This window comes from Larus michahellis, chromosome 2, assembly GCF_964199755.1.
Source record: "Larus michahellis chromosome 2, bLarMic1.1, whole genome shotgun sequence".
Classification (NCBI taxonomy): Eukaryota; Metazoa; Chordata; class Aves; order Charadriiformes; family Laridae; genus Larus; species Larus michahellis.
Window position 1 is genome coordinate 88,371,131 of NC_133897.1, and position 22,933 is coordinate 88,394,063.

At 38.1% G+C, this 22,933-nt stretch overlaps 1 protein-coding gene and 1 long non-coding RNA gene across 3 annotated transcripts in view; one reads left to right on the top strand and one right to left on the bottom strand.

Moving 5' to 3' along the window:
• LOC141739269 (uncharacterized) overlaps positions 1-6,577 on the bottom strand; it is a 37,829-nt gene extending 31,252 nt beyond the window's left edge. Inside the window, exon 1 of the long non-coding RNA XR_012585652.1 lies at positions 6,446-6,577. This is a non-coding gene — a long non-coding RNA (uncharacterized LOC141739269). The remainder of the gene's footprint in view (positions 1-6,445) is intronic.
• Positions 1-22,933, top strand: part of RETREG1 (reticulophagy regulator 1) — a 71,238-nt gene that overhangs the window by 33,669 nt on the left and 14,636 nt on the right. The window contains exon 1 of one of the 2 annotated variants that reach the window (XM_074576169.1): positions 9,564-11,410. The exons of the other annotated variant lie outside the window; for it this stretch is intronic. Coding sequence (XP_074432270.1) covers positions 11,376-11,410 — 35 coding nt within the window. The 5' untranslated portion in view covers positions 9,564-11,375. Of the gene's footprint in view, positions 1-9,563; positions 11,411-22,933 lie in introns of those variants that run through there. 2 annotated transcript variants of the gene reach the window in all.

The window sequence follows — 22,933 nt, forward strand, 5'->3', positions numbered from 1 at the left end:
GATGTACCTTGAAAAATATGTATTTCATCAACCAGTAATCCAACAAAAAACATACTAAAAAGGCTTTTTCTGTAAAGAATATTAGTCTTCAGGGGCTTTCTTTGACAGTCACTGAAATGAGGTGGAGAGAAAAGCAGGACACATGAAAAGTCATTGAAAGATGATGCATTTAAAGTGTTCTGAATATTCCCAAATAGAGGCTTTTTTCTCCTTTTTTTTTTTTTAATAAGAAAAACTCACCTTGCTGGACTAAAGTAAAAATCTGATTGTTATTTTTTGACCCTTCTACCTCCCTCCTCTATAGGAACATCCAGGGAGATGGACTCTATGATCCTTCTGGGTCCCTTCCAACTTGAGATAGTCTATGATTTGTGTATCAGCAGAGAAGGTTTTTCAAAGCAAAGGATGCTTTCTTATAGGTATCTCGGAGATGAAGATTCCAAACGCAACAGCAAAAACTGTGACAAAGTATCATGTGTTTTACAGATGTATATAGATAAAAGACATGCATGAATAACTAACTTCTAAATTGAAAGCTTAAGTTTTCAGTCTTCTCTCAGCAAAATCTATTATTGAAAAGTATTTCCTAGAGTTTAACAAAATGATTTATTTAGGAAACTTTAGACATCCATGAAAAATGAGGGAAAATGAAGTTTTAATGGTGACAGGAGCTGCTATTGTGCTGTGCAAAACAAGGTGTTCTGTACATATGTTCTAAACCACCTTATAAAATTGACTGAATTTAAACAAAAATTAATAGTAAAGGAACAGGGAAAGGAAAATTTATGCATTTTATACTTTGAGACAAAAGTCTAGATAACTGAAGTTTATTTGCCTTCCCAGTAGTGCTGTCAGCCTCTCGGCAAAATGTCATGCATATTATCATCTTCTCAAGGCAGAGCAAAGGTTATCGGGTGCTCAGCGCTTCTAGCTGAGTGTTCTGGCAGCGCCTGCCCAACCAGTTCAGGGGATTCCTCTAAATCACAGATCTGCCTGTGCCCTTGATGACAAACAGGTTAGGCTGCAGGTCTTCATTGATCATCACTCCTAGTCTCCTTCTTGACTTCTGTTAGCCCAAGAGCCATTTAGCTCTGTGGGTTTTTTTGGGGGTGGTGTGATTGCTGGAGGGAGCTGAGATCTCTTTTGCAGTCTTGGCTGCCCCCTCGCCTTTTCTGTGGAGCTGTATGGTGTTTCATTGGCCTCCATAGCTTTAAATTTGCAGATATTTCACAGTGGGACGGATGTTAAACGAGCAGAGCGATTGTGGTTTGACAAGTATTTACTTTAATGAAACTCTGCTAAAAAATTGGGCACTCCAGTCACTCCAGCATAAAGTTAGTGTTGTTTTCATCAATGCGTCTCAGAATTAACCATCCTATCCAGTCTGCAGTTGTGTACGTGTATGAATTGTCATTGTGTGAAGCATACCATTGCTTTGTATAATGTATTTCTAGCTGCTCTTTCTCATTATTGCCTATCTTACCCTTGTACGTTGTCCTGTGATATTATGCAGGAGTATTTTCTTTTAAGTTTTGATGTTAGCATTTTACAAGGTTCTATGCCTGGTTTCTTTTTCCAACTGGTGGGTCTATTATGTGAGATTAAATGGCAACATGAACTGTGGTGAGGTGTTCCTATATTTTTGCTTTTCTTTTTTTTTTAAAGCAAGCTAGTTGATCTACATACACAAGTACGTGCCTTCTAAAATGGCATGCACTCTGACATTATTTTCCCTGATCTATTTTAGTTTGTAAATACTTTAAATTTTGCTCCTATAAATTTACATTTCATTGCTTTCATTACAATGTATCAGATTTGCTAATGTGCCGTTACATGTGTTGAAGTTGGAAAATAGTGACAGATAACATATAAATTACCAATTGCTCCATCAGATAAAAATATGGCCTTGAAACTGAGTCACATCAGTGACAATCTAATATTTTTTTTATGCCACAGTTGCATAGTTTACTATAGTGAGACTGAATAAAGATAATTCTAATGAGAAAAGCTCTTTTTAAACAAAGAGAATGTATTATTGAAATTTTACCATCAGGCATGTTAAACACTAGAGATTTTATCTCTTGTCACATGGTAAACCAACAAATAGATAGCAAGTTGATGAGAAAAGTTAACAGTATAATTTTTTAATCTGTCTCACTTTCATTATATAGGCATTGAAGAAGACTGTGGCCCTGAAGGAATCAAGATGAAGTTATACTTAGTATGAAAGTGTTTGCCTAGCAATTCTGAATATTAATCAAGAACTTTGGGTCTTTGAGCTGGGACATAAGAATAGGGCTGATGTGAATGAAAATTATTAATAATATATAACTATGATGGATAATATATAACTAACTTCCATTATAATGTACTTGAAGTCCTGCAGTTATCACCCCTAAGCTTCTAAGGTCTAATTCAGGCCTGGTGACCTGGACTCTCCATCATCTTTGAAAGGTTATGGAGAACAGGAGAGGTGCCTGGGGACTGGAGGAGAGCTAGTGTCACTCCAGTCCTCAAAAAGGGCAAGAAGGAGGACCCAGGAAACTACAGGCCAGTCAGCCTCACCTCTGTCCCTGGAAAGGTGATAGACAGCTCTAAGCATGTAGAGGAAAAGAAGTTTATTGGGAGTAGTCTACATGGATTCACCAAGGGGAAATCAGGCTTGACCAACCTGATAGCCTTCTATGATGAAATCACTGTCTGGGTGGATGAGAGGAGAGCAATGTGCTTAGTTCTGGGCTCCCCAGTTCAAGAAGGACAGGAAACTACTGGAAAGAGTCCAGCGCAGGACTATGAACGTGATCAAGGGACTGGAGCACCTCTATTATGAGGAAAGGCTAGGAGATCTGTGTCTGTTTAGCCTGGAAAAGAGAAGACTGAGAGGGGACCTCACCAATGCTTATAAATATCTGAAGGGCGGTTGTCAAAAGGATGGGGCCAGACTCTTTTCCGTGGTGCCCAGTGACAGGACAAGGGGCAACAGGCACAAACTGGAAGACGGAGTTGCATCTCAACATGAGGCAAAACTTCTTTACTTTGAGGGTGACGGAGCACTGGAACAGGCTGCCCAGAGAGGTTGTGGAGTCTCCTTCTCTGGAGATATTCAAAACCTGCTTGGACATGTTCCTGTGCAACCTGCTCTAAGTGAACCTGCTTTAGCAGGGGAGTTGGACCAGACGATCTCCGAAGGCCCCTTCCAACCCCTACCATTCTGTGATTCTGTATCTTTGATTTAGTTGTGGCTTGCAATTTCACTAACCACTCTCTGGTGAGATTTGTTTACATTGCACAGAATAAAAAATTCTATGATTAGGTGGAGAACTGGCTCATATCATGTTCTTTGTAGGTTGATAGCAGCGTCAAAATGATGGTGGATTGTCTTAGCAAACTGTGAGCATACCAGCAAAATCTTTTAGACATGGGCATTGTCGGTACGTGGCTCTGAGTGTCCTAATAGTCTTAGAGATTCTACGTAGCTGAGCAACTTCTTACATTCTTAATTGAATTACATATAGAATTGTCTTCTAAATATTCTCCTTTTCTTGGTAGCTTGCTGGATTCTGTTTTTCTTGGCATTTTGTGCTGTGTTTAACACACATTAGAAAACATAAGAAACATCAGGTTTGTGCTTTAACTCTTTGTATCAACACTTTTGAAAAATACTTTCAATTCTTCATGCATTCTTAACTATTTTTAATCTTTTGACCGATTTGTTCAATGCAAACTGATTTTATTGTATAGCTTGAGCTTGCTATTTGGTCTGCCTTTCATACAGTTCATCTCTTTGCAGTGGGGGAAGAAACCAATTGCTGAGATATAACAGATTCAGATTGCTATGAACTAAGAAAGACAGGTGGAAGACAGATGGAGGGGCAGGTTTCAAAACCTTGCATAATATGGGTACCTGGGAAAAAAAATGGCATTTTAATGTGTCTTTACTGAATTACAGATCATGATTATTGATGAACTAGTACATAAGTACCTTTGTATGTCTTAGGGTAAATAGGAAATGTGGTATAATAAACAAAATCATTTCATATAACAGTATGTAAAGAGTCTATTGAAAAGTCTGGAAAAATATTCATTTATCTTTAGAAATTGCTCAGATTATTGCTAGGTGATGTACGATGTGGGGGTTTTTTTCCCCTCCAAAATCTGTTTCTTTTATAGCTGTTTAACAAGATCCCATGGCCAGAAAGTCACAGAGCAGTTGAGATTTTCACACTTAGTGGTAAGATCTTCTACCCCCCTGTCTCCAGCTCTTCTCTGTTTGTCACACAAATCCAGCATGATCTATTGTATTTGTACCAGAAGTAGATTTGCTATCTTCATGCGACTAAAATATAGTCATTTGCTTTCTAAACTGCAGTTGAAGTGTCTCTTATTTCCTTTAACTCCTCTTTCTGCTTGTGTTCAAAAACTTGGAAATACTCTCGTGCACCGTGGCGCATTATTATGTGTGCTTTATGATGAAACACTAATACTTCACAGTGACAATTCATTGTTGACGATACAAACCAGGTTTTGCTGTCTGTTAATAGTCATGTTGCTTTCATACTCAATTTTTTATGATTCTTTAAAAATACATATTCATGTCCTTTGTTCTACCAAGTACATATTTCTTGCATGCAATATGTTATTCAGCTTTTTGAATGCTACATAACTTTTTTAATGTCAAACCTGAATGCTGTGGGATTTTTTTTTTCCTGAATATGCAGCTTGTGGTTTAAAAAATGTTTTAACAGTTACTTATTTCATCTAGGTACAAAGAAGAGTTCTGTGTAATATGCAGAGTTCCATGAAGAGAGAAAAATTTTCCTGAGTGCTTATTTTGCTTGCTTTTGTTGGTCTCTGTTGAAAGATTTGTATTTTTTTTTTCTAATTCATTTTTTGTCATTCCTAGTTCTAGGTACAGATAAATAGGAAACTGTTTTGTGTGTAATAGGCGTCTTTAAGGGTTTTTTTTAGCACACTGCTTACCAGGTTGAGGTTACACCTGCTGTAATATTCCCGCAACGAACTGAGCATGTTCAGCAGGTCTATCTTGATTTTTCATTTATGCTTGTATGAAACACTTCCTGTCTCTAAAACGAGCCTCCTGTGTATATCTCATAGTATATGAAGAGATCCCAAACTTAAGTAAATATAATAAGCATTTGCAATTTGAAGTCAGCTTTACATGGTCAGAACGAATTGGGAAAGCATGGTATCATTCAGCAAATTTAGATTTTGAAAACATGGCAAAATTGGGTGTGCGCTTCAAATTGATGAAATACAGTAAAATGTATACTTTTGTGTGTGTGCTTATAAATACATAAATGTACACATGCCTGCAGACACACACAAATGTGACTGGCATATTTGGTTTTCTACATTGAAAAGAGGGGGGGAACATTCCATTTTTGGGGACTTAATTATGTTATTAACATGAATTTTTCAATTGCAGAAACATGCATTTCAAATTAGTTTTAATCCTAAACATGCCTTTGACAATGATGGTAATTTTTAAACACACGGTCTTACTGAAAATGTCAGCATAAACGATCTACAAGAAGTAAAATACTAGACTTTCCATTCTTCCTGGAAATGTGAGCTAAACTATATGTCCTTTTTGGAGTATGTTTTTTTTCCCATGAATCAGTTGAGCATTTTTTGGATTTGTTCAAGTGTACGCTATGGTATTACTTTTTCATCCATGTTGCCAGAAGTGAGACTTGTTCATAGCTGAATAATTAGAACAAGGCTATACACATTCAAAGCACCATGTTACTCTTCTTTTAGACAAACAGACGCATAAGGCAGCAGCGGCTGTGACTAGTTCTGGAGCTGTCTGACCAGATAAAGCATGCCACAGACTGACTAATCAAAATCTTTGAAAGCTTGCAGACTGGGTGAGCTACACCATCTACCACACAATGCCAGATCATCACCCTTGCACTCCCTATGGACAGCACACTGCCTTTCACCCAACTGCTAAAGCCCTTGAGCATCTTCAGTATTCGAATACGTAAAACAGTGCATCTGATACTTATTTCCGATCCTCTCAGCTACTCAGTAAGGCTGCTTACTTGTTGCGGATGGAGTCACACATTTCACTAATGAGAAGCAACAATATACTTTATTCATATAAAACTGCGAGTTAACAAAGTTCAGTGCTACATGCGACAGTGGTTTAACGTGATTGCATGGCAAACTAGACTGTTATTTACTGTATAGAGGACAGGGTCAGACAGATGCCTCAGGGAGACCCTCTCATTGAGTCACAAGGTCCAGAGAGGACCCCCTTCTTTTCTGAACTTCTCAGAGAGGAGTCTAGGTGTGGTTGGATCCAATCCTAGTCCCAAACTTGGTCAACAGTTTATGTTTAAAGGATTATATATGAGCAATCAATCCTCCATATCACTTGGCTAAGGCTTCAAAGTTCAGCATGCTATTAATCACTTACCGAGAATCCGTTGTGGCAAGGAATCGCTTAACCTCGAGGTGTAACCTTGAAAGGTGTCCCTACTCAAGGGGAGACCACCCTGGCATGCAGCCCGCTGCTATGCAGGAGAGCTCAACAGGCCCTGGGCTGTCCACTATTTATAGAGTAAGATCATTGATTTATAGTCATATTTGCATACCAGTGAGACATCTGGGTTCCTGTTCCAGACAGCTCTTGGCTACCATGTTGCTATCCATCCCACAAAGTCCAGCCTAAGTTAGATGCAGCCATCATGACCCCCACTGGTGGTTATGGCTTGGGCTGGGGTGGGGGGAGCACACTGCCACACTTGTCTCTGGCAAGCATGTAGCTTTTATTTTCCTTTTTTTGCTGGTGAGTCCCCCTGAAGTCTTTGGTGCTTGCCTGTAAAAGGAAGAATTTGCACAGATGTCTATACTGTTTGGGGGGAAGGCCATTTACTTTATAATTGTGATACATGTTCAGTCCAAATCGGTACTCAGCAAGAGCAAAACTGGGGAGATTCCTTGATCAAGCAATATGTCAGGCTGGCATATGATCTGCATGCCAGCACATCTTTTGGGGCATCTTAATACCTGAAGGTAAAAGAGAGCCATGACTTACCAGCTATCAAGGAAGTTTTGAGAAAGGTCTACAAGAGGTTTGTTTAGTTGAAGAACAGGGTAATGGAGATGAACAGAAGTAAGAAGGATTGATTCTTGAAGTTATCCAAATAAAATAAAAAAGATCATGTACTCTGGAAAGCTGTGTGTAAGAATGTGGTAATGAGGGCCAACAGAGAATGAGGAACACCTCACAAAAAGGGACAAAATGCGTAAACCAATAGAACGCTTTCACTGGGAATAATGGTGTACTTTTCTGATCTCTCCCACTTTAAATTGGTTATAGTAAATGTAGGAGGAGTTTGTAAAGGAACAGTGAGGATATTTGAGGGCATGTAAGAATTTATATGAATGAAAAAGTGAGCAAAATAGGGCTTTTAAAGCTGAATTAGCTGCCAAGAGCACAACATGATTGATTGTCTCTTTTTCCTTTTGATTACAAAGTCAAGAGCTTTCATGTTACTTTCAGAAGTAATGGGGCTAGAGGGAAGAACTCAATGTAAGGTGGAAGGGATTGTTACTTCTATTGAGGAACCAGCAGAGCTAAGGGGAGGGAAAATTTCAGAAAATGCTGGATGTGAGAAGTGAGAGAGTCACAGGAACGCTGGAAGATGGAAGCTTGAAGAGGTTGCTGAGAGGAGCAGGGATTAGTCCTGTAAGTTGAGGCGTCAGAGGTGGCAAGGAGGGACTCGGAAAGGACAGAGAGGACTGACCAAAATCCTCTGCAATTCAGAAAGTTGTGGCGTTAGCTGCAACTAAGCAAGGAAGTGAGAACCTCCCTGAAAAATAACTTGGGCAGGGAAAGGGCTTTTCCATCCTCAGTTCTGCCATTTCTAGTCACTCTGAGTTTTCCGTGTTGAAAAAGTTTAAAACTGATTTTTAGCAATTCTAATACTAGGCAAGCTCTTTTCTAGGCAGCTGCACCTTTCAACTCTGCAGTCCCATCAAAAAGACTATGATAATGCTCTGCAAAAATGATAAAGAGCTGTGAAAAGCTAACGGGAGGTAACTGTCATCTACCTGTTCCAGTACAAGACTTCTTAGAAAGCAGTTGAAGTGGCCAGATCACAGCAAAGAAAATTGGGTGGGGTTTGGTTGGGGTTTTTTTTGTTTTTAAACCATATGTAGTTAAGCTGCACAAGTCCTTACCGCAAGATGTTATAGATGCTACCGCAGGGTGGAAATCCAGTCAGAACTAAAAATACAGACATCGCTGCTGGTTAAGGAAACCGATGAGCCACAACTTGGAGTCGGGAAGACTATTTGGAGAAGGCAGCAAAGCATTTTTCCCTAGGCTGTGCTTTTGGACACAGTAGGAGATGCCAGGAGCCCTTTGGCTGGATTCAGTACAGTACTTTTGCTCACCTGCTGCTGTTCCACCCAAGTGTACTTGGAGACGTCATTCCATCTCATGCAGCTGTGAAATAGTCTGGAGCTTGATCTGCTGGAAACCTCCTGATGGGCCAATACAAGCTGTAATTCTCTCGGGTGCGAAAGAATTCAGAGTGATCAAAAAATTGAGATGAATGTTCTAGATAGATAGTCGTCTTTGTGATACTAAGCAAAGTACTTTAGTGTGATTGCGGTTCAGCTAATTATGCGCCCATGCTGTTCTGAAGTCTGATTTGCAAAAATGATGAACAGTGATATCAGTAGAAACTAGTTTTTGAGTATTGAAGTGTTTTATAAGTGCTCAACTTCCAAGTTAACAAGTCCTTGACATTTCAGTTAGGTGCTCATTTAGTAGACACTTTTGAACCTAATCTTTCCAGGACTTGCTTATCAATAAGTAAATAAGGTGATATTATCCTCCTTACCTCACTGAGGGATGGGGTAGAGTTCTAAAGAATTGTAAAAGTAAACAGTGAACCTTTTTTTCTGCTGTAGCACTGAGCACTGTCTGCAGAGTACGACAAAGAAATGAACAATCCAAAGTGTACTTGAAGAGTTTGGAGTACATCGAGTCCAAGACTGAAATACAGGGACAGACACAGTACTGAAGGCTTTTCAGCTCCTGAGTGTGATCATCAAATGCATTAAAAAGGAGTATTCTGTGAAAAGGCGTTTTACATAGTAAATGCATGTGGCTATGTAAGACTATATTGCACTGTATGTAAACAAACAAAAGCAACTCCAGTTGCACCAGGGGTTTAGTTTTGCTTGCTTTCATTTTTGATGCTACATTTAAATTTTGAGTGGTGCTTTTGTGTGTTTGCAGATTTCAGTTATTTCTTTTGATTATTTTCCTAACTAGAGGACTTCAGAGTTTTAATCTGAAAATGAAGCTGTCACACTAACTTTATTAATTAAGATTTTTTTAATTTAACAGCTCTGTTGTTTCCAGGGTGAGGCTTGAAGGGAATTCAGCTCTAATTATTTCACCTATAACTATCAGAAGTAGAAAAAGAAAAAAGAAGAGGGAATGATATTGGAATATGCAGGTATAGGTGACCATAGAACATCTCTGTTGAGTAAGGCAGCACGGTTATTAATGGATATTTCTATATTACCTTGCATAATTTAAACACAGGACTTTATTCCTGTTTTTTTCCTCTCTCCTTTCTTTTAAAAGTACAGCGTGATTAAGCTGCTTCAGGAAAGACGTGTCTTGTGAAAGACTGAGGAAAGGTATGAATACGGAAGATTGGATGAAATTAAGAAAAGGAAAAAGGAGTTAACTGGAATGTTTGGGCCAGTGCTTAGGAAGTTGTCATTCACAGCCAGCCAGCGTTCCTGTTTCTTTTGGTTTTCTCTGTTTCCTGAGATCATACTATTAATTCAGATACTCATACAGTAAATATAAACCATGCAAATTAAAGTAATAGATCTATGGTTAAACGGTTTGGGGAATTTGTGCTATTTTTATCTAGATCTTACTAGTCATTTTGAAGCATTTTATATTAAAATAAGAAGAAAGGATAGAATCCTTTGTAGTTTTGAAAGTTAAGCCGCTTTCCAGTTACCCACAATGCAGTACCCAAATGCATTACCCACAGCGCACCAAATACAGCTTACTGGGTTTTAATCTGACATACCTTTTGTTCCAGCTTTCCTTTTTTTTTTTTTTTTTTAAATTTATTTTTAAGATGTGACATCCCCAGGACAATTCCTACTATCTCATGCAGTAGAGGCAGGTCTAAAACTTTCTGGGTTCCCTCCTAGAAAAATAGGTTGCGGTGTGAAGATCCCTAGATGTAATATTTGTTTGAAAATATATTAAGAACAATAGGTCATGCTGTTTAATGGAGGAAGGAAGCCACGTGAAGGAGCAGTGCTGAGCAGCGTGCTGAACAAGCTACGTATGTGATCCTTGGAGTCTTGGGCTGCACTACAAAGCTTCATCAGCACAGATAAGGTTGCTGGGGTGTTGAAAATTAATAGAGATGTAGCTGGTGTAGCTGGAGTGACAAAATCCCTGTCATGCAGGCAGCAAGAAGTGATACGAGGAAAGTGAATTTGTCAATTCACTTTAGGTTGTTCACAGAGGCATTAGAAGTATTTTGGCAGAAAATCTCCTGTTGTCAGCATACTTTGATTTTGAGGATGAAAATTTCATTTCCAGTACAGTTTGCTAGTATCCCCATGACAGCTGAGACTGCTTGTGGCAGACAAGCTTATAATCAGGGTTTAAAAGCAATGCATTATTCTTTATTGACAACTTATTTTCTTATTCCTTATTTTAAAAGAATTATGAAGTTTTTATTTCATCTGTGAATTTAGTCAGTGGAGAATTTTGCCCTTCTGACAGCCTGTGACTGACCTTTGTTGGGAGGGAAAAGAGGACATTTTTACAGTTGCAGTAGGCCCTTTGCTCTTATATTTGTAAGTGTGTTACTTCAAAGTTTGTGTCATTTAGCTTCCTATCATTTTGTTTGCTGCTCACTTACGCCTGAGAAGAATGGGAGACATGGAGTAAGATTTCCAGTGGAAGCAGGAAAATAAAATGTACTAACTGGGTGGTGATTCTCCCTCACATGACTAAAAGAAAAAAAAACCACCACAACCAACTGTTTTGCTTTTGGCAGTGCTTGCTACTAAACACCCCGTCATAGTGTGTGAGGTGAGTCACGACCTGTTTATTTATAGCCTTGGCCAATCAAAGCCGAACACTCTGAACTTCATTCAAGACCAGCAGGCACTTAGGATGTCTTGTAAACATTTGCTCTCTGAGCAAGGAGCGCTCTTCTTGACAGCAAACAGGACAGGTGCCTGGGTTGTCGCTTCTAAAACACCAAACAGACTAGAAGATCGTTGCCTGGATTATCTAGATTGGTAGAGAGAGAGAGAGAGATAATTCCTTTGCATCTGAAATGCCAGACAGTGAGGATCTGGGACAAGATGAAAGGTACTGTACGTTGATTCTGATGGCCTTCTCGTGCAGCGCAGTACGGACCGAGGCTTTGTGTAATATTAATCTGTGTGCTCCTGAGGTCTCAGCCTAACATCAGTTTGCTCTGTTTTATAACAGATCATCTAATTCTCGAGGGGTTCGCCTCTAATGCTAACCTAAGGCTTCTTAGGAGAGAAGTATTAGATCTTAATGTCTGCATAGAGGTTAAATTGTACTGTTCTTAGCCATTTCTTAAACTGAAGCTGAAGGGAAGAAAATACTGGGTGGTTTCTACCTAGTGACTTTTCCCAACCGTGGCACAACTTACAAGCCTTGAAATGTCAGAGAGACAAATAGTTTCGTCGGAGCCACATTACTGACAGAACCATAACTCATTACTGTGAGACAGGGCACTGTGTCCCTTTGAGGTATGCCTTCTTTCTGAAGTTTAACTTTTACCTTAATTAGCTTATAAGACCAACAGACAGGAGAAGAAGAATTAATAACAATTTCACAAATACTATTTTCTCAAATATGATCCAGCATATTCCTAGGAAATAAATGCACTAATTAAATTTAGCTAGATAGACAGCTTTTAAAATAGATATCTTAAAAGTAGATCTTACTGATGTTAGGCTATGACAGTTTATAATTTAGGCTTCTTAAAGTCCACATGGTCTTTCCATAGTTGCAAATTTTACTGCCCTGATGTTAATCAAAATATTTGCTCTAAAATGGTGTTAATGGAGTATTTGATATTGCAAAAAAAATATTTGTCAGGTATGTGGAAATAAACGTTTTTGGTTTTTTAGAAGTTAGTTAACAAAATGCCAGAATATAGAGGCAAATTTAAGAAATCACAAGAATCAGAAGTGAGTATTTCATTATGGATTGAAATTTGATTTCTTCTAGTTAGATTTAAATTTGAACGTTTATGTGGGGTTTTTTTTCCAATATGTATGTCAATATGTTGTTGTGAGATAGATGAAATACAGAAGACATTTCAGGTTGTCTGCTGTAGATCAACGTATTCAGGCATGGTCACCTAATTGGATGAGTGTGGGTGAATGAATCCCCAGTGGCATAATTGGGTCTCTGCAAGGGTGGGGTCTCCTGTGCATTTCCGTTTGCAGGCATCTAAGTTGTGTTCTATATATGACACAATAGACACTATATAGATTAAAAGTAATTGTAGGTAGCATTTTGTTCTTTTCTTTTAAGGAAATGTTGACTCATTACTGATAGCCAATAAAGTATTAATTGCTCTTCATTAAAAAATGTTTAGCTGGATCTCCAGTTTATTAAATTGTGTATTTTTCAATATAGGAAAACACCAATATGCATGACACATTAAAAAAAAGAGGTCTCAGATCATCATCACCTTTTTTTTTTTTCCTTTTGAATTAATTTTGTAAAGGAAATGTATCATGTCCTTCCTTGAAAATGTGTTGTGGTTTTTTTAAATCAAGATGGGAGAAAATCTTGCCAGCTGAGAAGAATAATTTTGGAAAAAAATATTTCGAAATTTGGATTTGGAAAAAAAAAAAAAGCAGTAGTGTTTACCAGTATGTAAAAGGATGCAACTGGTATGCAAAACGTGCAAGCTTTGTAATATCTAACTTCCTTTGTTCACAATTCTTTCTCTATAAAGGCTTGCGGAAAGCTTTGGCAGTTAAACAGAAGTAAAGGCCTAAACCTCTAAGACTTCTCTTTTTATGAATCAAAGTTGTTTGTTTATTTGTTTTTAAACAAAAAGGAAGAACATTTCTAAAGGAGTAAGCTGAAAAAGCATGATAATAGGGACAGCTCTACCCATTTATCATTTCTGAAACTGTCATTAAATTAATTAGCCCTGGTCCTAGTTCCTCATCCTTTTCTGTCTTTGCTATTGAGCAAAAAGGTTTGAGAAAATAGTTTAATCAAAAGGTTCTGATGTTCTGGAATCAGTTTGCCTTTTTGTCTTGGTGGTAAAAAATAGGATATAACTGGAGAACATTCCTACAGAAGTGCTAATGAGATTTGGTGGAGGTCAGAATGTTTTGGTCCAGGTTAAATAGGAAGGAATAGAAGTAGGAGCTATGGGAACTGTACTGGAGCAATTAATTTTAGAATTGCAAAAGAAGAGATTGTAATGTAAATGCACTGATAATGGGGTAATATTGAGAACACACTGAATTAAAGCTACTGCTTTATATGTATAAAAAAGGAGGGCAGTGGTATTTTTATAGAAGCTATAGAATGAGCTTTGTTCCCTGATCGGTTTCAGTGCACTGCACTCCTTGTACCTCCTTCTCAGATACAAACAAATACTTCTTGAGTTCATGTCCTACTTCAGAAAATATGTAATATTGCATCATAAGTGTATTTCATGAACATTATAACATCACAGTTAAAGATGTGGCATTGGTCAATAGTCTATTAGTCATACTGTAAATTTAAATGTATAATAAACAAAGGAACATATGCACAAATACTTCTTAGTAAGGCTGGTAAAAAAGCTGAGTTGCAAAGATTAGGTTTCTACTCATATCGTGTTTTGTTTTGTCATATGATCCTGGGCGGTAGCAGATCAAGAACAGCAAGAAAAGATGTGGTCAAAGGTAAAGGATTGAAAATAGTTTGCCATAAGGACAATGTTTCCCCTTAGTAATTCTTTATCATCGGGTCCCCTATAGTTTTGGTGTAAGATGGTATAATTTTTTATATATTTTTATTAATTTGGAAGATTGACAACTCACGAGGGACCTAACGATGATCAAGAATGTATAAAAGGAATAATCAGTCCTGACGTGGTGGAAGCACCTGGTTGTATGTGCTTCAGATACCAACATGGAACTTCCTCTATCAGAACAACGCCTGTGTTGTTCTAATCACTGTCGCTTGCCTATTATTCAAAAAGATGGTGCACTAAACTGTTAGCCAGGAACCTTTTATGACTTGAATAAAAATAGGAGAGAAAGCTACGTTATTTCGAACCAGTAGTTTTTGAACTACAATCTTACAGTGCACAATCTTTCTCAATATGTGCTTGGACTTACAGAAATGGAGATCCAGTTTAAAGTCAAATCTGCATGTTATTTAATTACTCAAATCATGTTGATTTGTAATTATATAAGAATATTTGTGTTTTCTGCTAGTATGAGTTAATAAAGTGGAAAGTTTTTTATTTCCTTTTATGATTGAATTTAATGCATAAATGTGGGCAACAAGTGGTTAGCTCATGCCAGGAACTGTCAGTAATGCAGTAATGCATCAAAGTAAGTGATCCCCTGTTCATACTAAATACATTAAGTCCATTGAAAAGACTCAGAATTAACTTCCGCACAGAAAGAGTTAAAGATGCCTTATAATGCTACACACAAAGTCATTTTCATGTTTTTGCAGGTTAAAAGTATTGTCTGGCACTTGAAAATCCAATTTTCCTTTTTTGTGCAGCTGCTCTGCAACTCAAGGAATGCTCAGCTCGTCTTTCCTAGCCGTTTGACTTTGAGAGGCCTTGAACTAGGAGTATCCCAGCTGAAGAATGTGGAGGCTGAAGGAGGAAAATAATTGAGTTTGTGAGAAAGGGTTAAAAGAGTTGTCTTTGCAGAAGAAAAATAAATGTAAAAGAATTGCTTCCAGCAGCTGGGTAGAGCTGTTTAAAGTTCTGCAAACAGAACTTTATGCTCCTGTTGATAGGAAGACGACTTCCTTACCTCTCTGGACAAAAGTAGCGCAATAAAAATGTCTCTTTTGCATCACAAGTTTCTAGTACAAATAGGAAGCTGGGCTGGAAGTTCCCAGCCCTTATACTGTCTTGGTAAAAAGACAACAGTACATAGTAATAGCATTGTAGTCTTTGCTAAACAGAAAGCAGATCTGTAGCAGTATTTATGTGGCACTGGAACATTCAATTTTCATGCAAAGAGATGTTTAAGAAATGTATACTTATTGACTAAGTCATGACTTTGAACTAATAGCACTTGACTATCAGATCACATTTCATGTTTTGAATGACCTCAAACTGGAGTAGCTGGTGTTCTTCTCGGGAGAGATGGACAAGAGTAGTACGGGTCAAAGGAAGGGCTTCCCATGAGACCTGACCTATCAGTTTGCTTAAAAGAGGAGTTGGACAATGAAATGCCCTAAATTTAGTTGGAGTATATTTTGTTTATTTGAGCGGGACTTTCAGCAAAAAGCAATGACTTTTAGGATGATCTGCTGTGTTGAGGAACTTGTGTACTGGAATTACCTTAAAAAAAGTTAGAGTTAATTAGTTTGTATCTGATCAGCTAAAGAAAGACAATACAGCTCCCTATGAACACTTCATAAGATGACTGATGTTCTATTTGAATTGAAGAAATGAACACATCCCCTCCAAAATAACATCCTGGTAGTAATGGGTCTTTTTTTTTTTTTAGCAACCTGTAGGACCAGATGAGTTCCCCTGTCCCTTTGCAGAATACTCAAGTGTATTTTTGTAAAAATAGGATTGCTTTCGTTTTCAGAAAAGCTTGTTTTTGACTAGTAATATGAGAAAAAATACCTACATTTATGGAATTGATACTGTTTAGCAGTACACCAGTGGTAAAATGTTCTCCTGTCAGTTGAAGAGAAGAAAATACCATTTATGACTTTAGTTTAACACACTGTGCGAGAAGCATAATCAGGGATGAAAGGTTGTTTATATTATGTTTTGTTGAAAGTCACGTGTTCTGACCAGTCTGCTGTGCAGTCCATTGAGAAAAACACATCCAGCCTCATCAAATGCTGATAATTTAAGCATATTGCTTGTACAGTAATATTAGCAAAAAAATATTCACGGTCAAGAAATAAATGGGCCATGGATGTTACTGCAGGCTGTGAAATAAGTTCTTTTTTCACCTTTTTATTGCACACCTTCCCTTGAAAAAAAACACAGTAATGGCAAATTGGACTGACTCACTCTTAATAAAAAGCAGAAAATTGAAATGTCCCATGAAGACAGATGAGGTCAGAAAGAAAACACTTCAAAAGCTTGAGAAACAATGTTGCAAGGTGTTAACAGAATTCATTTAGTTCTTAGAAATTATGGATTTGAACTACAGGAGAGGTGATAATTAAAGGAGATTTTTGGATTTGGAAATGTTGTTAGTTACTCTTTAAGGTTGACAACTACATTCTCCAGCTTCAATTTAAAAACAAAATCTATCTAACTTTGCAAATGTTAGAGATTCCAGGTGTGTCCAAGCCTTAACACTGAAGGCATGTCAAATGCAATTGGTTAAAGGATGTTGGCCCCAGTTTGCCATGTTGGTGAAAGCCTAAACCTGTGCAGCGCCTATAGATTAGCAATGAGCATTAAAGTACATACAGGTATCTACAAGCTGGAGAAATTTCTATTTGAAAAGCTTCATAGAGTTTGTAGCAAAAAGGTTGGAGATGAAGATTGTCCTTAAAGTTTGAGAATGGAGTGTATTTGTGGATACTTCCCGGGTTCCTCGTTCTTTCAGTGATACAGCATCCTTTTGTGGAACTCTTTGAAGCAAGCAGGATTTTACATGGTGCCCCAGTGATTCATTTAAATTGCAAGTTTTGTTGACTTGGTCATAGCTACATGACATAAATATAATTATTTTAGTATACTTAATGATTGCATAGCATCCAAAAGTGGCACAGGATAAAGCACAATTCTACATAATCACCTTTTAAATTAGCCACATAGGTCATTAAGATGCTATGCTGTGAGTTCAGCAGTGCTTGCTACCTACTGTGTCTTTCCATGTAGTGCACGTAACATACACGCATTTGTTACACTGCAGTTCAATAAGGCTAATCAATATTGCATTGTTTTCTAACACACAGTTCAATAGTAGATTTGAGAGGTTTTGCCTTCGGTATTTTAATACACTTAACTGTAAAATGTGCTTTTTACACTATTTTACGCTTTGGAGAGGGAGAGGGAAGGTTATGTTCATTTTGAGTATGTAGTCACCTGAAATTTAAATGCAAAAAAACCCCATTTAAAATGTTTTTCACAAGCTTTTTAAATCTAAATAATACCTTATATCCGTTATCTCTGTACTGGCATAATGTAGAAGACAAATTTTAAAATATATTTTTGGCATAGGTCTTCATGTATAAAACATTTGTTTCAAAGAAGGGTAACTGCATCCTTATAATCACTCCATTCTGTGCTGTGGTGATTCTTTTCCTCACAGGAAACATGTGAGAAAGCTCTGAAAAGGTAAACCTGTTTGATTGGGTTTTGCTAAGAGTTTACACACTTGATTTCATTTGGTCAAGTTCGTACTTAACTCCTGGTTGCTTATGAGGTTTGTCTTTAGATAGCTGCATCATTCTATAAGCTCTAGATACTACTTTTTAAAATACTACAAAATACCCACATTAGCTGTTAGCTGTTTTGATTTACATATCTTTGGGAATGTAACTTTCAGCTCTTCCACCTTGAGTAATACATTCTAAGTTACCCTTAAAATTACAGAGTCTGCAGAGGTTTCAAGCGTGTGTGGTTACAGTTGGGAAATCAAGAAGGTTTAGAAGCTCTATAATTACGAACTCTTTGTTTATGTAGGTGCAGTCCTTCAGATCCACCACATCCTAGTGTACTTTGTCACTGCTGCAGTTCTGAGTAGAGTATCTACGTGAAGATACATACAAAACTGTGTACACATAATAAAAAAAAATCCAGCACATCACGAAGAGATCTTTAAACCAGTAACATGAGAGCTACTGACCTTTCTGAGAGAAATGTGACGGGGCTTTGCTTGAACAGATGTCTAGATACAAAATGAGAGCATGACACCATCAGTCATTTTTAGAGAATGTAATGCCACTGACTCTTCTGGCCAGAGTTTGTGACTGTGATGGGTTGAAGCATCTGGGGCGGGAGGGTGTTGGGTTTTTTTTTTTGCAGCTACTAGGTAACAGCTTATGCATTTGCTCAGTTTTAGAAATGATGTGGTAGGTAGTCAGAAGGATATGAGTAATTAATTTTCTCTCTGAACACCTTCAATCTTATTGAGAGTAGTTTTAGGATAAAAGTGTAGTACTATGTATATCAAATTCAGGATAAGCGATGGGGGCATAACATTTTATTCTTTTTAAATTGTGCATAAAAACTTTGAAGGTGTTCAGAGAGAGTTGGCTGCTCATATCATCAATGGAGCACCTTGACAGAAGTCCCAAAAGCTGTTTTGGCAGGAAGTATAGGGTTCATAGTTAAGTCATTTATTAAGGTACTCTAAGTAACTCTGCTAATATTATGCTGAAGTAGGTTTTTATGTTCTTGGTTGACTGATGTCATGCGCTCCACATTCATCATCTGCATCACTTCACATATCTTTTTTGGTTTTCCTTTTTTCTCTTTTACTGGGATCATTGAAAAATGAATTTGTCTGGTGTATGCAGAGTGCACCCTCGATAAGTTTGCTGATGACACAAAATTGGGAGGGGTGGCTGACACACAAAGAAGGCTGTGCCACCATACAGTGAGACCTGGACAGGCTGGAGAGTTGGGCAGAGAGGAACCTAATGAAGCTCAACAAGATCAAGTATAGGGTAACCGCATGCGCCAGTAGAGGTTAGGAGTTGACCTGCTGGAAAGCAGCTCTGTGGAGAGGGACCTGGGAGTCCTGGTTGACAACAAGCTGACCGTGAGGCAGCAATGTGCCTTTGTGGCCAAGAAAGCCAATGGTATCCTGGGGTGCATTAAAAGAGCATGTCCAGCAGGTCGAGGGAGGTCATCCTCCCCCTCTACTCTGCCACATCTGGAGTACCGTGTTCAGTTCTGGGCCCCCAGTTCATGAGGGACAGGGAACTACTGGAAAGAGTCCAGCGCAGGACTATGAACACGATCAAGGGACTGGAGCACCTCTTTAATGAGGAAAGGCTGAGAGATCTGTGTCTGTTTAGCCTGGAAAAGAGAAGACTGAGAGGGGGCCTCACCAATGCTTATGAATATCTGAAGGGCGGTTGTCAAGAGGATGGGGCCAGACTCTTTTCAGTGGTGCCCAGTGACAGGACAAGGGGCAACAGGCACAAACTGGAACACAGGAAATTCCATCTCAACATGAGGCAAAACTTCTTTACTTTGAGGGTGACTGAGCACTGGAACAGGCTGCCCAGAGAGGTTGTGGAGTCTCCTTCTCTGGAGACATTCAAAACCCACCTGGATGCGTTCCTGTCCAACCTGCTCTAGGTGACCCTGCTTTGGCGGGGGGGGTTGGACTAGATGATCTCCAGAGATCCCTTCCAACCCCTACCATTCTGTGCTTATGTGTCTGTCAGTTTTTGATCTAACGCAAGTTTAATGTTTCTTTCTGTCTCCTCAGCAAAAATCTCCTCGGTTTCTACAAGTGCATGACATACATAACCCCTCTATCTTTGCATACATACAAATCCATGTTGTACATCCTTCCTTTCTCGCTCCCCCTTCATCATGGTCTCTTGCTACCCCCTGGTTTCAACCCTCTGGCCTGTGGGTAACACTGCCACTCAAGTGGGCTCTGGGGAAAAGGGACAGGAGGGACAGTGTTACCAGGGCTGGCAGTTGTTGGGAGGTGTGAACAAGAAGCAGCAGCACGTGCATCTGACTGTTGCACTGGAGATCAGCAAGCTGACTTTCTTACACCTCTAGTTGCCTAAGATCAGAATAAGGCTTCAAAATAGTCCCTTGTGTTCCTTGTAAAATAGAACAGTGTGGTTATAGTAGAACTGGCACAAGTGTCTCGGGTTTTTGTGTTGCCTACAAGAAACTGCCAAGTATTCTTTTGCGGAGCAAGCTTAATAGTGGGTTTGTAACGTTTTAAAGCAAACTTCACCTGTACCACGTGCTCTTCTTGCTTGGCTGCTTTGTCAGTGCACCACATGAAGACCACAGAGCCAAAGTATCTAGCAATATATTTTATCTGCACTGCAGCTTGTACTTTCAACATCTTTTAAACTTGGCAAAAGAAAGCATTGTTGACAACCAAGACAAGCAACTCTGGAGAACTTTCCCTGCAAATGTGCCATTTTTCTGCATAACACACATGTTTGTTTTTAATTGTTATTAGTTGTCCTGGTGTGCCTTGTTTTATCTCCTCTTCTTTCATCTATATTGTCTTTATATTAGTGGTTAGCATATATGAAAATTATTATTGCATTATTATTGTAGTCTCTGCTTCTATTTTTTATCTCCCTGTTTTTGCAATTAACTTAAAGTTCGTAAGCCAACTATCTACAATTATCCTATGTATTTCAAAGCCCTGTTTTGATAGTAGGCATCAGGCCTATCCATTTTCTCTCTTTGTGCTCCTACAAAGTACCACTTTCATTGTCAACAATTTTAAATAAAGGATAGGAGTAAAGTCTGTAAAATGACTTTGTAATTCACAATACTGTCATAGTAGTAGTTTTCAACACCAGAATAAAGAGGCAACTCTTAAAGTACATACTATTAATGCTGCAGAATGGTTTACAAAAGCTGGAAGCAATGTTTTCTTAAGGAGAGTAGCCTATCCATAAAAACTGCAGTTCTCATATGAGAAAACCCTTGTATACTACTTTTCTCAAGCCACTAATTATCAGAGAGGATGGAAATGGAAATCGCTATTGTGGATGGGAGGTGGACAAAAGGTCTGTGTAACATTGCTAATCCTTCCCCTCATGTTCTTCATAAGTTATTTAATGGTTTTATTTATGTCCTCTGTCAGAGGCAAATACCTGCATGCAGTGCCATGCATGGGTGGAAAATACGTTGCATTTTGTCTGACAAAAGTCACCTAGTCCAAGACATGAGACTTTCATCCTGTGACTTTCAGGTACACTACTTTAAACTGTTTATGGTTTTTTCTTGAAGGGGGAGGGAGACCCTCACCCTGAATACTTGGTAATGTAAGAGCAAATCACTACTGCAATACTATAAATACTATACTATAATAAAGTCAGGAATAAGGCAACAGTTTGGGTTTTGAACTTTTCTCTGTGATTGAAATACTAGTTATTCTTTAAGTCATGTTCTGCACTCCACTATGCATACAATAGTTTGAATATGAATCTCTTATGCATGCCATTTATGGTCTGTATGAAATGGCTCCCAAACCTTGCTCTAATACCGACGTTGCTGTGTCACCACCTCGTGGTGAAGTTGCTGTACAGTAGTTAAATACAGGCATAGAGAAAGATGAAGTTTCTCCGTGTGAGTTTAACTAGACATTTTTGACCATAATTATTCCTGACTTTTTTACAAAAATGAAGCTGCTCAGATTACGTATCCGAAAATAGAAGAAGGTGGTTTAACCTCCATTATGTAGAATAAAAGTGGGTATCATGTATGTGGGAGCAGATGACTTATTCCTGGCTTTGATAGAAGTATGTAAAAATTCACAAATTTAAGTTTGGGCAACAGTTGGACCAAAGTGTAAAATTCAGCATAAGCCCAAATCCTCTTATCCCATGTGTTTAAGAGAAATGAGAGCAAGAATTTGTAATTGTAAGAAAAAGTGGCTTTAGCCCTTGCTGAATTGTATGTCAGACATGTTGTCTGGGGTTTGGCTAAAATGTTAATTAAAGATCTTAAGGAGAACTGAAGTTTGGTGTTCTTTTTGCTGAGACACTGGATTTGAAATTCAGAGCTTGCTTTTTCCTTTTATAATAGTTTGTAAAATAGAAGTGACATATCTTTTGGGTTATACAACTGAAAATTTATAAATAGAGACTTTTTTTTTAGCTGGAAAATAAAGTGAAACAGACATTATATATATAGTTACATATCATTTTCCTAGTTTTGTTATTAATCTGACCAGAAATCTGAGGTAACAGTGTAATCCCAAATTTTTCTTTTTGTTTGATGGTATAATGTAATATACAGTGTGGACTAGATTATTTCACTTTCTATCATGATTCATTGATCAAAGCGTCTGCCTAATTTAGGCCACTTGACCCTTTAATAACGATCCCTTCAGTGCTATGTTAGCGTATCTTGCATGCTGCCTTGTGAGAGAGATCACTGTGCAATATCAGCACATAGACCCAGCTCTGCAATGAGAAGCAAGTCAGAAGCTTATCTTTATAGAAAAAAAATCAATATATCTCTTGTAGTCCAGCGCAGTTATACATGTAACTTTGAAGTAAGTAATTTCCAGAATTCAGATCCATTTTCCATTATCTCCTTGGGCTGTGTAAATAAACTGGTTGCTCTTGCTGGAAAGATCTGCGTTGCAGTTCTTGGTACAAGTCGGGTGTGAACTCATGCCTGTATGAAAACATTACTGTAGGCTTTTGCTTTATAGGCTGAAAAAGTAAAAATAACATGAGGGAGGATTTTTTTTTAAAAGCACTTCTAAAAAACAGCTTTTAGTTTGTGTGTTCCTGAAAGTTTGTGAACTAATTCTAAGGAATGTGCAAAATGTTTATGAGGGAAAATAAGCCTATTTTGGTAGGGTTAAATTTGCTATATAGGAATCCACATCTGTTTTGAAAAATGTTAGGTGTTAAGCAAACCGAAAAGCAGTACTCTGATTTTAAGTATGCACCGTTTTGTTTGCCACTCACGGGAACAAACTCCAAAGTAACACC